Raw genomic sequence first — 15,946 nt, forward strand, 5'->3', positions numbered from 1 at the left:
TTGTTGAGTTTCTCGGCGATAAACTCCTTGCAGCTAAGATGCCTTTAGCAAAAGACGAACCACCTCACGTCGACACACTTCACCGAGTCTCTGAGGACATTCTGGGACACATGAGGTACATTCTGCTCCACTGATGCTCTTCACTTCATCCGTCCACAGGATGGTTTGCAGGAGAGTGAGCCCCCATACTACCAAAAGGGGAGGTGATGGCCCTGAAACCAGTGCCTGTTTGTCTTGTGACTCACATGTTTTGATATCACACCTTTTGCGAGTGACGGGGCCAGGAAAGCAGAGGCACGATTTACAGAACCTGGTCGGCACTAACATCCTGACGTTTAGAAATTCACTTTATCAACCAAAGAGCGGGGAATGATGACGTTAGGGAATGTTAGGGAATAATTATTGTGTCCAAAATGACCGTTCAGTAAAACCCAACCCCGAACAACATAGCAACTAAACAAGGAAGGCTGTCACACTTTGGATTCCTCCACATACATTGTACTTAAAGAGTTTCCATGGTCTTTTTTTGCCTTAAAACATGAGAAAAGTGTCGGGAATGTTTGTCTGCTCTTCTGCAAGATGCAAAGCATGTCTGGCTAACTGGCATACTGCTCTAAAGCCCCTTTTCCACTGCACAAAAAACCCAACTAACATCTGGAATTTTAATGTAATGGGAAAGGTAACAATAGGTATTCACACCCGCATCAAATGACTCTGCAGTTGTCACGAGTATTTATCACCTCCAGCTCTGATCGTCATTGATGGAAATATAATACCAGAGTGAACGTGCTAATTTTAGCCCCTTAACCAATGAGATACAGTGACGTGCCACCACAGAATACTGTATGTCTCTGTCCAAGCAGCTTTAAAATATCAGTCCAAATTAGTCTGCACCAATTTGGAAGAAAGACTGAATAAGCAAGACATAATAATAATAATAAGCAGTGGGAAAGGAGTCTATATCCTATTTTTAGCAGGTTTTCCTGTGTTTAAAAAAACCTGCGTGTGTGCGCCAATTTTGGTGGAAAAGGGGTATAACAAAGTGTCATCTCCAAAGTCGAGCAGAATATTATTAGCTAACTAAATTATTTTGTGGGGTTACATGTTACGTTAGAAAAGGCTCAGAGGCTTCAGAACTTTACCAAACATCTTGGTCAGTCTTCATCCTCAAAGACGTTTGTAGTGTGCCATTAAAATATGACCATGTACTGTTTGAAAAACAGACAAAAAGCAGACATAACCTCTGTGTTGCTTATCCAAGTATGATTTTGTGTAAGTTGAGCATCCTAATGAGTTAACTAATTACGATAAAAAATATGCTAGCAGCAGTTGCAGACCAGAAATGAGAAGCCAAAGTGAAATTGGGCACCCATTATTTAAAAAAAAAAATTACCACACATTTTGAGTGGTAGCTATATCTGCATTTACCGTGTGAGAACACAAAGCCTGACAGCCGTAACTAAAGGGGTGATGGGACTCAGAGAACAGTCATTTGCTCCCACAACAAATAAAATAATTAACAATAAGAGGCAACCAAAGCATTTCAGTACTTTGAAATTGACAGTCAGAGTTAGTAACTCAGGGTAATATGGCTCAAAGTTTACCTATGATTTCATAGTTTCAATAGCAAGTGTGTGTTATAGCTAGTTTATAGTCATTTAGTATGGTTAGATACACAAAGAAAGTTACACAATTAAAGCAAAGTGACATAAGTCTCTCCACAGATCAGTCTCACCAAGTTAACGGGTATGGGTGCTATCACATATCATCATACAAATTAGTGTTAGTTGATTATATTTGTTAATAATGGTTATGAATTAAAGAGGAACGCTATCATATCTGGTGTTAATCATATGAAACCAATGAATGTTGAAAATGGCTTTTATGTCTTATAGACGACTACGGTGTAATGAAAGGTGGCATACAGATTTGAGTTTGCAGCACTGTCAGCAGCGAGCAGAGAGGGGGCTCTCCAGTGTTAAATCCAGATCAGATCAGAGAAAGATCTAATTATAAAAGGCGCCGTGGGGCCACGCGAGCTGCCCTCGGTGGATTACTCTAATGATTGGGGCTATCTGCAGCAGCTGGTGATGACTGGGATGTTTGCTGCGTTGTAGGGGGGCCATAAACATCACAACTTTATTGATTAGAAAACTCTGCTCTCTAATGTGCAGATTGTATTCAGGTTTTTCGAAGGACTTTTACTCTAAAACGACAATTTGGGCAATGTGCATATTCACTTTCTTTAAGTCCACTCTCATGTCTGTCAATAAGGATCGATACCAAAAAATCTGTTGCTCTCTTCTATGTCGTACCTATTAGTATTTTAAGAGTAACACCATCTGTTTAATCATGTTGTTTTGTTGTCAACACATAAAGGGCTCTTTGCTTCTCCACTGCAATGCGTTGTCTACACTCAGAAACAACGTATGCGTGCAGCACAGTGGGGCTTGCATTCTGACTGGTTTCATCCAACATATAATAGCAGTAATGGCTTAAGAAAAGAGGAAAATACCCACAAAATAGAAAACTTGTAGCTGTAGCCGAAACAAGGGAGGAGGGGGGAAATACCTTTGTATCCAGACCCCTGACACTTTGTTCACTTGCAGAGTCTTTTCAGAGAGGCTCAGACAAAGAATATCCATGTATATAAAAGTGAAACTTATATTTTAGTCAAATCAGATCTTCAGCCTCAGTTATTGTTAAATTTTCAAACTGTTATTGGTCATCATTTGCTGTTATTTTAGCAGGCAAATTATTCACTTCATAAATAATGACACATTGCTCTCCCCAACATTAAAGTATATAAGACACAATGGAAAGTATCATATTGGTACTGATAACAGCATTTCTTTCTCTGTATTACTTTGTATTGGATCAAAAGCAAATTTTGTGCTACTGCCCACTCCTAATGACTACATAAATCCGGCCAAAAGGTAAAGCTAAACCTAAAACTCTTCATGCAAAGCTATATGTTAATCAGTATATCAGCACATCATCAGTATCTGCAGACAGCGCCTTAAAATGACACATCAAGATTGGTCCAAAATGAACTTCCCTGCCATTATGACAGGTCGACAAGATGAACTTTTAATTATTTGACTTCATTCATTCATTCATTGGTCGTAACAGCTTATAAATCCTCTTAAGGTTCGCAGGAGGGGGCTGTCATAGGGGCAAAAGGCGGGGTACACGCTGGACACGTCACCATACTATCACAGGGCCGACACATAGAGACAGACTGGGACCCTGAAGCAACAGTGCTAACCACTACACCACCGTGCTGCCCATGTGTGACTTAAATTAACTGAAATAGGTCAAATTTGCTCAGGTTCTGGTTATTGTCAGGATTGTCTCAGGGAGAGCATCATCTAAGCCTGTTTTTCAGTTCTGTTTAAAATTTGTTACATAAGAACAAAAGTAAACATGTTTTACATGTAAGCAGGGTTAAAGGAGTTTTATTGTTTGGCCCAAATAATGTGTAGGCTACATTTTATAAAGAACTGTATTTTGTGCCTGCCACCAGTTGGCCATTACAATGAGTGTAGGTGTAATAATTATGTTAATGCCGCTGCAGGAGAGACTTGATATTGTCTGTTATTAGGCTGAAAAACATATGTGTATGTATCATTATCAGCCAAACTGCGTAGGGAAAACATCTGCATATCAGATATCACCAAAAATCCAATACTATGCATCCCTGCTTACCAGCTGCTGGCTGTTAAGTAGCATCATATTTAGTATACAGACATGAGAGAGGTATCAATCTTCTAATATAACTCATGGCAAGAAAGTGAATAAATGTATCTCCCAAAATGTCAAACTATTCTTTTAAAATGGCACAGAGTAATAATACGACCCGACTGAATGCCAAACTTGTCCTAATGGTTTTACATGAATTTAGTAATCAGTAAATCTGTGTGTGCATTAGGGAAACAGGCTTTAGTAATACGTATGGAAGGCACGAGTTCTGCAGCTTTCAACTGTCCTGGCCCAACATTAAATGGTTTGCACTTATTAAGCCTGCTGGAAAATACTCCTGTTTAATGGGTTTTGTGTAAAAGTAAATACACTTGGAATACTTGCAAGAGCTATGTGGCCCAACAATAACTATAACAAAAAATAAATAAATTAAATACCCCTCTCCTCCACCCCAAAAAAAACATTATCTCAGGAGTATATCCCCATCTGGAATACTGGACAACACGAAGCATTTATTCAGGTAAGTGACTGCTAATCTTTTATAATCCGGTGTTAAGTGCTTTTATCTGTAGACAAATTGTGGCTGGATAATGGCTGGGTCATTGACTGTATGGGGAGAGGGAAAGAACAGCATGTGCCTTTAGTCCCTATGAACTGCATTTATCTGCCACCAGAGGACTGCTGACAAAGAGGTAAACTTCGCCATTAGAGTTTAATATTCAGTCGCTCGACATTCTCCACAGCTGTCTCAAAACAAAAGGTGTGTCACCTCAACCTCCATTTATACCTGGGCAACATTAGATAGAAGGAAAGAAAAATTATTAACACAAAAGTATTTCGTGGTTTTAGTTTAAGGCTTTACGTTTTGACCCTCAGGGCCACTGTAATTCACTGCAGTTCTTCAATAACCAAATTTTAGGCATCCTTTTCAAAAATGTTTCCTGTAAGTTTTGTTTGTATTACAAATTTTTAAAAAAAGTAGATCGTTATTGGATATTTTAAAATCTCAAGTAGAGATATGGGTACTATCCTCATATCATCTTAGGGACTTTAAAGAAGTGTGAAGGCTGTTATAAGAGCACATGCTTGTGCTTGTGGGTTTGGAATTCAGCTACCATGTATGGGTTTATTATTGAGATCTTTTTTTTTAATGCATCAACCTGAGAGCAACTAATTGGTCCTACAAGGCTTATTCTTGCTGTCCAAAATACATAATTTCTGTCTGAAGATGCTGACGAGAGTGTTGAGCAACCAAGCATTTGAATTAAACCTGTGCTCAGACTGAATGCAAGTGAACTTTTGCTTTTCCTAGCACTAGCTAGCACTAGAGCTTTGAAGTCCAATAAAGACTTCCTTTCCAGCCAGCTAACGACACACAGACCAGGCAATTTATTTAAAATATCGCCGAAACTCCAGTTTTTCCTATTTTTTTGCACTGCATACAGTAAACTCTGTCTGTTGTCCTGTCTGATATTTTTATACAAGGATGCAGCCTACATTTAGTCTGAACACATCTAATCAACCTACATCTCTGGCTTCATGTTGACTTAATGAATGGAGTGGATGCAGTTTTGCGCTTTACCTACAGCATTAAGGAGCAGGGCTTGTGTTTAGTGGGCCGGCTTACATTTGGAAACATCTCGGTTTAGGACAGAGAGCACCACTCCTCCGACAGAGATTCAATAATCATGTAGAGACTGCAGGAGCCACAACTACCTACTATCAAAGAAAGACATGTTGAAGGCAGAGGTGGGTGGGTGGACTGAGGGGCAGGACTGAATAAATGAAGGAGATGGTTTGGTTTGGGTCACCTCTTCAGAAGGTGGAATTGTGGGGCAGGTGAGGCACTGCCACTCCGGGCCTCCGGTCGGAGTGGCGCCGCATGTGCGGCAGCAAGTGGCCAGATGGTAACAGGCCTAGCAGCTCCTTGGATGCGCCTGGCCTCCTACGGCTCCACCGGCGACTACCATAACCGAGCCTGCGGCTTTGCCTCACTGCCTGGCCTAACAGCATGGCTGTCTGGGGCCACAGTGGGTCCGTGAAGCTAGAGATGCTGGCCTCCTGAAAGGGAATACAGGACCTGCGCCTCAGTGGGCGTTCTTCTCGATAGATGTGGGAGGCTGTGAAGAGGTCGGGGCTGAAGTTGGAGCAGGGCTGCCGTAAGCCCCCGGTCAGGGAGATGCGGCCCTCCAACGACGGCCCCAGCAGGCTGAGGCTAGTTCTGTCCGTCAACGAGTCCGTTCGGTCTTCATAGCTGAGATCAGCAGGGGCCGAGCACTGCTGCAGGGGCCAGCCTCCGCGACCCTTCCCCCCAATGTCCGCAGTGCTGCCTCCCTCACCCCCATCGCGTTCTACCCTGACTGCCTCGTCTTCCTCCTCCTCCTCCTCTTCCTGTTCCTCCTCCTCCACATCCGCTACCTCTTCCTCCTCCTCCTCTACCTCTCCTTCCACCACACCCTCCTCCTCGTCCTCTGTGCCGCTGGGTGGTGGGCAGCGTGGGTCCCGCAAGAAGACCACTATGACAGTGATATTATCACTAGAGCCTGCGTCACGGGCCGAGGCCACCAGCTTGTGGGCTACCATGGTGGTGTCTCCTGCATTCTCCTGGAGGTGGTCGCTCACCACCCGCACCGCCTCGTCTGGACTCACTGTGTCCCAGAAGCCATCACAGGCCAGGATCAAGTAGTCTTCTGAACCATCCAGTGGGAAGATACCATGGTCCGCATCACCACAGATGTACGGCTTGTGCTCTGAGTCACCTGGCAACACAGGTAACAGGTTATTCTGTTATTATTGACTCATACCACTGCTCATACTTTGACAGCATTACACAGCCTAACGATTCATCAGTTGAATTTCATGTTTGATTAAATTCTTAAGCGATTAACCGCTCATGGATTAATTGTTACCATCCCTATTGTGGACTTTTAATAACAGTAGATTCAGAAGGATGCGTTGGTCTCTAGTGATTGTTTAGAGAAAAGTGAATACCGCTCCCCGATGAAACTGGTTAGAGTGGTCGCAATATCCGACTAAAGATGGAAACGGAGACTAATGTGTTGACAGTTCTGTCTGATATCAGGCAAAGATTCTCTTGTTTCAGCTGACAATGTTTAAGTTTAAGCAAAAATGAGTAAAAACAGGCATGAAAAAAATTTCAGAGTCCAATGTATGAATATGTACAACAGGTACATGTGGTTATTCTGAGTATTAATGGTACCTATTGCTCTGGATACAGACAGGCTGCCGTTAACCCTCCATGTGCCAAACCAGATCACACAGCCTCCCAGAGCCTCAATCCTCTGCTTCTCATCCTGCAGACACACATGAAGCACAGTCAGTTTTAGTGGTGATTACTGACACAAATTAGCAAATATTTTATTTTAAATCACAATGTAAAATGCAATACAAACTTTTGTGCAAATTTTGTAAAAACACTACAGTTGGAAAGCCTGGAAAAAGCTGTTATATTGATGTTATTCTTCGCTTCAGTAATGTTTATTTTAACAGAGGTGAGAACAATATATTTTAGACACCAAATGTATTATGTAACTTAGATTTGAAATTGTTTTTGCACAAAAAGAAGAAGAAAAAGAAAGAATTACATGATTTAAATTCAGGGGCGCAGCTGTAGATGCTGTAAACATTTGGGTGCTTGGCACAAACCCACTAAACTCTGAGGCAGGGTTGGAAATGATCACCAGCCAACAGCCAAATGCTGGTAAAATATGCAAGTGGCTGCTAGATTTGCTTCACTCATCAGCCAAAAAAACAATTGTTGTCTATTGAGTGGCTGGTAGGTTTTGGAGTCCACCGGCCAAAGTGGCAGGGGGACAAAAAAGTTCATTTCCAACCCTGGTCTGAGGGCAATTTTTCCTCCTGTTTACAGCAGCTATATGCACTATTTTTCAAGACATTTGAGATAAAGGAATGCCAAAAAAATCTGTCCATCATTTTGGGAAAAAAACATGATAGTTGGTAAAGGTAAAAATCATCATGTAGAACAGAGATACTCGACTTATGCCCCCCCACCCACCCTCACAAATGTTAAGGATGGTAATTTTCCCTCCTGCTACCTTAAAAGAGACAAAACTTGTCTGATGTTTCTGTTCTTTACCTACATAACATAGGTATGAAATTTGATGTAATTTTGGACAATAATCTTATTGTAAGTGATAGATTTTTAAACTTATGGTGTGTGAGGATGTGTGTGTCCATGTGTAAAGGTGTGTTACCTCTCTGTCTGGTTTATGTGGTTTCATCAGCTCCACAACCTGCCCTTTCCTGACCAGAATGACCTGGGAGTCTCCCAACCAGGCCACATACAATGTCCGACCCCGCAGGAACGTCACCACGCCCGTTGTGCCACAGCGCAGGTGCTGCCACACACACACACACACACACACACACACACACACACGTCACAGTAGTCAGATCACAAACTGAGCAGCAGCTAAATAATTTCATACCAGATCAGGATCATCAGACTACGAGCAGAAAAACTGTCATGACTTTTTGGAAAGAATGTGGAGTAGTTGAGCCAATTTGAAAAATGGAAAAAAACATAAACAGAAAGTGTTGATGTGGAAAATAAACACACAGATGTGAGGGATTGGTGGGGGAGAGGTGTGGGTTTTGGTGATACTTAGTGATTTAGAAATTAATATAATTCTGGATTTGTATGAAAAACATCCTAAGTTGCTGCTTTTATTTATCGTTGTTGAACTATTTAAGATCAGTATTTTAATCAGTAGTGGAATGAAACTAAGTACATTCAGTCAACTACAACTTGTACATCTACTCTGCCAAATCTCAAGTAAATAATGTACTTGTTACTCCACCTTATTCTACTATTCTGACAGGTAATTACTTTTCAGACTGCGGCCTTTGATAGACCTCCTGACCAGTAATAAAATTCATTTCTCCACATGTTAATTTTGAATGATAAAATTACTTTTAGAGATATGTGGTTCTCACAGGACAGCCATGCTACAAACATATTATAATCTTAAATAATATGATGCATAGAGAACCAGAGAAATGAGTCCTAAAACCCATAAATCAGTTAGCACGTTAGCACCTCTGGTTCCCTCGTTTCAAAGACGATGGGTCTTTTGAATGGGTTTTTTAAAGCTTAAAAGCGACTGTATAGTAGTTTGTTTATGGCCTGACATTATGTTTTTACTACTTGTGATTGCATTTAAGCTCCTGAAAGTAGTGTTCATTTTTGCAGATTATCTTGCTTATTGTCTTCAACATAATGTGTAAGTATTATAAATGTTTCTTGGCCATAGAATTTATTTTCTGCCATAATCCAAAAATCCAATGGAAAAAGCAAATTGAAGAGGGAACCAGGAAGACACAAATAAAATAAAGCCAATTTCCCTTGGTCTCAAAAGGCTAAATTAATAATTTGATTTTATTTCCATCTTTGCAGAGCAAGTTTTGTGCAAAATGAATTAACAGCCTGTCTCATATCAAGGCCTGTCCCATTTATCTGTCTGTTTAGTTAAGTGATTGGGGGCAAATAATAGCCCTGGCTATTAAGTTTTACAACTTCTTCCCACACTGCCAAATCCATCGGTAATAAAATAAAAACAAACAGCGTGAATTTGACTTTACGTGCAGCTGACTGCTCAGTTGTTCTGCTGCGATCTGATTGGCTGTTGGCTGTCACGTACTGGTGTCGTCATCAGCTCGACGTTGACAGACGTTAGTACGTCTTTTTGTGAAAGGAAGAAATAAACTGCGGTGTCACTGTGAACGAAGCGGATTATCTCCTACAGCATTAATTTGTAAGTCTACTTTACTCGAAATGAAACACATTGGTGCCCACCAGCCGCGAGATATTGTTTTAGACTAAAACTCTAAACTAAACCAAATTTAAGGTCGAGTGGACGTCTCTGGACTAAATGGCTAACTTTAGCTAACGTTACTAACGGCTAGCTTGTTGGGCTAGCTTAACATGATTAAGATAGTTTAACACGGTTAAGCTAGTTGCAGATTGCAAATTGCATGACACGTAATTTCCATACAATTTAATAGTACAATTTCACTAAAATTAGCTAAGTGGGCATATGTAAATGTTTCATCTGTGTGTTGTTTTCTGGGTAGATTTTATCAAGAGGAAAGTGTCATTGTAGCTACATGTACTTTGTACCTTATATTTGTTGCTGGATAATATCAAAACATGTTTATATGAAGAGCATGAACTGAGTGGTTTAGTTTGGTTGTAGAGTTGGTTTATGAGATTGACTGTGAATTAATAATAACGCACGTTATTTATATTGCGCCTTTTATACAAGAATTGCAGCACAAAGTAAGTTTTTTAAATGTTCAAAACAAAGTATATTCTATTCAGTATCACTATAGACGTGTTGTATAGCTTTTAACACTGGAACTGGTTGGCCACTTTATTTCATCATGGCTGTTTTGGAGACTAGGAAGAGAGTTAGTGATGTATTAGTGAGTATTGAATGTGGGAGGAAAAACACGATCTAAAAAGGCTAAATGTCTGTGGGTGAAGAACTCAAAAGAGTTAGCTAATGGATCATTTTACACTCTATTCAAGGAGCTCGAGCCAGTGTGCCTCCAATGAGTGCATTCTCCCTTTGAATTCATGAAAATAAATAAATAGCCCTTTCTTCAGAATAAATATGAAATTGTAGCTTGATATCTGATTTATTTTTGGATAACAGCTCTTCATCTCAACAGTATTGTGACAGCTAATGTTTAGGGTTGCACCTAAGGATTATTTTCATTGTCATCTGTCAAATTTTTTCTCAATGAATCGATTGCTTGTTTTTTTTACAACCCAAATATATTCAGTTTACTGTCAGAGGGAAGCAAAGCAACAAGAAAATATCAACATATCAATATTTTTTCTTTAAAAAGAGTATTTTTGTTAGGTTACTTAGAGTTTACTTAGAGTTTTTTGGTCAGGTCGGAGGATGTTAAATGTTAAATAGCATATTATTTCGATGTACATTGCGTAACTTTATCGTTTTGCATCTATCCAGAGTAGCTGTTGCCACACAATTTTCTTGCTGCACACAAATATGAATATACATCGATGTGAGACTGTAGGCTGTAAATGTGTAAATACGTTTTACCAAGAAAAACAAATAGGAAGATCAGCAGTAGTGAAATCAGTGAAATGTGCTGAAGTTGTAGTAGAGTTTGCAGTGTTTGCTGTACGAGTGGGGCCACCAGTAGTAGTAGTAATGGTGGCAGTAGTAGTAATAGCAGTAATAATAGTAGTAGCAAAAATAGAAGTAGAAGTGGCCGTAGTAGTAGTAACAGGTATCAAAGTAGAAGAAGTAATTAGCAGCAGTAATTAGGGCTAGCAGCAGTAGTAGCATTAGTCATGGTAGTTGGGGGGCTGTAGCAATTGTAGCAGTAATATAGTAGTAGTATTAGAATATATTAGTACACAAATATATTTCAGTTGACTAACAGGTGATAACTTTGCAAAACCCACAGGTTTACTCTGCTTATTACTCTGTGTGGTTCAGTGTTTATAATTCTGAGTCTGTTTCTCGTTTTTTTGCAGGTGAGGTTACCTCTCGTGAGGCCTTCTTCACAAATTGCTCATCTGTAAGTTTGAAGGCTCTGCAGAGCGCCTCGATCGGGTCCTGGCCAAACGATTCCTGATGGACTAAGTTGACGTGGAGGTGGTTGGCAGCAAAAATGGCAGCATCTACACCGCCATGACCGTCAAACACAGCAAAGTAAGCCTGTTCCTCCTGATCCTGTCAGACGATACATAAAAACCTTCAGCAAAGTTGTAGTCAAATGCACACATGTAACACCACAGGTCTGCAGGCGGTTAATGTCATGATTCAAAGAACACTCAAAAATAGATATTCATATGGTGACATGCAAAGCTACTTGCAAGAATATAATAAACTAGAATGTTCTTTTTAATTAAAAAGTGTAGGTTTATGGTGGTTATGCTACAACACTACTTTACTGTAATATGAATACTATTTAAATTTCATTTGAAATTCTGAACATTTGCACTAAAGTGAAATATCAAAACCTGTTGTCAGATTTGTTTATACCGGCAGTTCGTAGTGAATTTGGTGCCAGTTTGTACAATTTCTTTGTAAGTGAGAAAATTTGTGGCAGCAAGTGATGGGGTGAAGAGAAGTGGTCATTTTTTTTCAATTTTTCTAAATTAATTTTATATTTACATATGAGAAGCCTTTCACATAACTAAGCTAAGCAAACCTGCTTGATATTGTTTAGATCACCTTAGACTGACTAAGTAAATTTGCGATGTATTATGAATTGTTGGCAGTGGAAGGTCTTATGACATTCATAATGATCTGTAATCAACAAGCTTTATCTACCTTTATTGTATTCAGTAATCAGATGTTCATCATTGTGTTGATCTGTTTTTTTCCTTCATCATTGTCATATTCAGTCATCGTATATTACTGCAGTAACATGCACATTACTAAGCAGCAAAAACTTTTTGTTTTAGTTCTAGTTGCTATTTTTACTATTAGTAAAACACTATACTATCAGAAATCATAAACGCAGCTACCAATCTTGGAAACAGCTTCATAGTTCAGTGGTGCTATAACGAGGACCTTTGGCATTGTGTGGGTAAGTTGTATGCACCTGAACGTTGAAGAGTGTGTTGAAGTCAGGGATGATGACGTGCTTGTCCTCCATCTTGCGCCTCATGTTCTTGATGGCGTGGATGGAGGTTTCATAGTATGGCTGTGGACGGCGGCGGAAAGGCAGCTCCTTCAGCCAGAGGCAGCACATCTCAAACAGTGTGTTAAACACCAGGCGGGCTAACTTTACAGACTCCATCTCTAAAGCACACAAACACACACACACACAAAGTCAGAGATCAGTCAAAGAGATTCTTTATTACTAAGTCTTAACACTTTGTAACACAGTGTTCCAGCAACTTTGAGTTTCTCCACTATAGAAATGATAATATACCATGTCTGTGTTAAACTGTCACCTCTGCTTATCTCTGAAGCCTCACTGGAAACAGTGCAACTAACAGTTTGCTGGTGAAACAATAATTGATAATAATTGTTTAATTTCACTGTCAACTTTTTCAATTTTGATTTAGGGCTGCAAATAACGATTATTAACATCATAAATTAATCAGAAAGTTATTTTCTTAATTAATTGTTGGTCTATGAAATGTCACTTAAGAAAGAGTCTAATCAACAATACTACTATAATCATTGTTAGAATCCTTGATAAACCTACTACTTAATGATAAATTTTGTATTACTATCTTTATTACTTAGGTGACTTTCATTTACTGTCATGTTTTTGATTTAAGTTGAACTCTAATGTCTTTTTACTAGAATGTCATATTTTTTCCACACAAAAACATGCAGTACTTTTTTTAGTAGTGCCTGCAGATCTACCCTAACATCACCAATAAATTAAGGCAGCAAAAAAATCAGCTATTCAGTCAAAAAAGTTAACTATTTAGTCATTGCTGCTGGGAAAGCGTAATTGCTGTGAGCACTGGGTAATAATTTAAGGAATCATAAAGTCCAGACAGCAAAAATAAAAAATCCAACAAGGAATGTAGCTCAGCCCTGCTCTCAGTGTTCCCTGTGGCCACCCGTGATCTTGCAGCAAAAACATCCCCTGCGGCTGAAAAAGTATTTTCCCCATAGACCAACACTGCAAAAGAGACATCTGTAAAACTGCTAATAGGACACCTCATACTGCAAATAAGGTCAATTATGAATCTTTTTTTTTTTTAATTTTTGAGCCATGGAGGTTTTATTTTAATAAAACTTTCCTTGGGTCAAGAAAAGCGATTTAAGAATCTGTGATGTCATCACAATGTTAAGTCTCTGATCTGTACGCACCACACAAGCAGTTCCATTGGACTGAGTAGGCGCCATCTTAAGGTCTGCTATCTAATAATACATCCTTGGCTGCTGTGAGCAGAGTGCTATAGAGGTCAGCGTGGAGAATAATAGTCCTGGGACAGATGCTGAAATAAATTGTGGGATGGAGAAGTTCTGCGCCACAACTTGACCGTGTGACTGTATGAAGGATGAAAAGAGTTGACCTCTGTTTTCCGTGCTTTTTGTTGGAAAGCTGTGTGGCTGCATAGTTAACTACAACTAGGTCATTACCACAAAACCGATGCAGAAAGGTTGGTGATGTCATACAAATCTGATCTGATCACTTGCAAATGATAGTGCAGGCAGTTAGTCTTAAAGATCTAATTTCAAGAAAAAAATCTGATTTTCTTGCAGTTTGAGCATAGACCTAGAAAGATATGTCATCATTTTTATCAGCTATCTCTCATCTGGATTTTAGCAGCTTGACATTCAGATGACATCATGTAGAAGGATTTTAGGTGGTAACTGAACTAAAAAGTTTAATTTGAGTTTCGTTCTGTGTCAGAAATTTAATTGTGATAAGTCCCCATCCCTGGTGACCTGTTTTACTTTTTCAGAAATGCCGACGAAATTCACTGTCATTGAGAAGTTAGTGGAACACAGGCAAGCCCAGGAGTGGCATCAGGGCTTCATCTCTCTGTAATAACAAAGACACAGGCTGTGCATGTACATGGGCTTGACCTACTAATGTTAGCTGCAGGTATAATAGTCTATCCTGCCTTTGCCATTGTCCTCTCTCTCACGCTGCTCTCCCAAATATGGTACCAGTGAGACAGAGACAGACCAGCCTACGCTGTGTCCCATTTCCTCACCCTCACCCCTCCACCCTCTAAAAGTACATGGACATCAAACAGCGCCCTAATATTAAACTTCACTGTGTGAACTGACTGTTCAGCTCCTTCCCCCCTTTCCTCTGCATAATGAAGATGTTTCAGCACTGCGTCTGGCATCAAGGGCTACCCATAACACCTTGCAAACAGCTGAAGGAAAAAAATGTTGAGTGAACAGTAGAGTGCAGCGGAGCAACATCAAACAGGCTGTGATCGTCTGTTATACAACACAAGAAGTTCTTTGAAAAAGCACACACACACACGCACAAAAAACACACACACACACACACACACACACTCACACTCAGAGCGAGGTGCAGAGCAGTTTGAGTCCATCAAAATTAAAACATGTTGCACAAGTCCTCTCCAGTGTGTAATTGCCATATGTTTTGGGCTGTTGTCAACCTGATTAATGCAAGATGATCAAAATGTTTAGTGAGTAAAGTGCGTTAAACTGGAGGGAACTTGTTTTTATTGAAAAGACAAAAAAAATCTCTCCACAAAATCTGCGTTTTTCTTTACGCTTTCAATTTATGATGATGTGTACAAGTCAAAGTTAGAGAGAAACTGAGGTATGTTTCAGCCTGAACCCTGTTTTTTTATTTTTTGTGTTTAAGTAAAATGAGAACTAAGTAATGTTAGCACTATAATGATTTATTAAGCCCTGCATTTGACCTGTCTTAAAGGATAAGGCTGTTTGTTATTGTTTTTTATAAATCCCATGAAAAGTCCAACATTTCTCTCTCAGTATCTCCCCATCCTGTCTGTGACACTGCAAGCCCATTCCCACTGAAGAAATACATCTTTAAAAACAGGTCACAGATACATAGTGTAATTTTTAATTTACTTTTAAAGGCTCTGTAATTTTCTAAAACAGCTGGCCGCTGTAGTTTTGGGTGAACGTTACATACACAGGAATAAATAAATAGTATATTTGTTATCTCTTTCAGTAAACACATAATCATTTGATCAATTGTTGATACAAACATGCTGATTAGTGCAGCTCAAACAGAGTGCTGAATATAATTTGTATATATTTGCGTGCTGTGTCAAGTTTCAAGTTCAACATCATCCAAGCCTTCTGTCTAAACTTGATGCATTTATAATAATATTCAAACTATTTCTACAATAAGAAAATTATGAGACAAAACCTGTTGATCATTTTAATGAAAATCTGTTGGCCTGAGAGTTTGATATGGAGTCTACTTTCTGCCCTCTAGTGGTCAAATACCACTTAATGCAGCTTTGCGGGGGAGAACTGGGACAAAGCCCTGGTGGTTAGATGCCTGCTGTGTATGTGTGTGGGAGACCTAATTTGTCTGTGCCTCTGTACGTGTGTGAGAGAGAGCAGTCTCGTGGGCTCCCCTGGGGGACTCACGTGGTAATGGGTCAGCTCCATCTTCTACAGTCTTGTTGAGGTGGTGGATGGAGAGGTCGGTCTGCAGGAGGCTGTCTGCTGTGGCTCTGGCGAGGGCTGCGGCCAGGGAGCAGGGACAGTTACTGTGGTGGGGA

The 15,946-nt window shown here is 39.8% G+C and overlaps 1 protein-coding gene across 2 annotated transcripts in view; it reads right to left on the reverse strand.

The window, feature by feature from the left end:
• Nucleotides 1-5,140: 5,140 nt before the first annotated feature.
• The window catches only part of ppm1e (protein phosphatase, Mg2+/Mn2+ dependent, 1E), a 49,003-nt gene continuing 38,197 nt past the window's right edge, over nt 5,141-15,946 (reverse strand). For both annotated transcript variants that reach the window (XM_042498595.1, XM_042498594.1), the window contains exons 3-8: nt 15,813-15,934; nt 12,331-12,530; nt 11,265-11,453; nt 7,938-8,081; nt 6,923-7,016; nt 5,141-6,461 (exon numbers count right to left, since the gene is read on the reverse strand). In XM_042498595.1, coding sequence (XP_042354529.1) covers nt 5,518-6,461; nt 6,923-7,016; nt 7,938-8,081; nt 11,265-11,453; nt 12,331-12,530; nt 15,813-15,934 — 1,693 coding nt within the window. In that variant the 3' untranslated portion in view covers nt 5,141-5,517. The remainder of the gene's footprint in view (nt 6,462-6,922; nt 7,017-7,937; nt 8,082-11,264; nt 11,454-12,330; nt 12,531-15,812; nt 15,935-15,946) is intronic.

Source organism: Plectropomus leopardus, chromosome 13 (assembly GCF_008729295.1).
Source record: "Plectropomus leopardus isolate mb chromosome 13, YSFRI_Pleo_2.0, whole genome shotgun sequence".
Lineage (NCBI taxonomy): Eukaryota > Metazoa > Chordata > Actinopteri > Perciformes > Serranidae > Plectropomus > Plectropomus leopardus.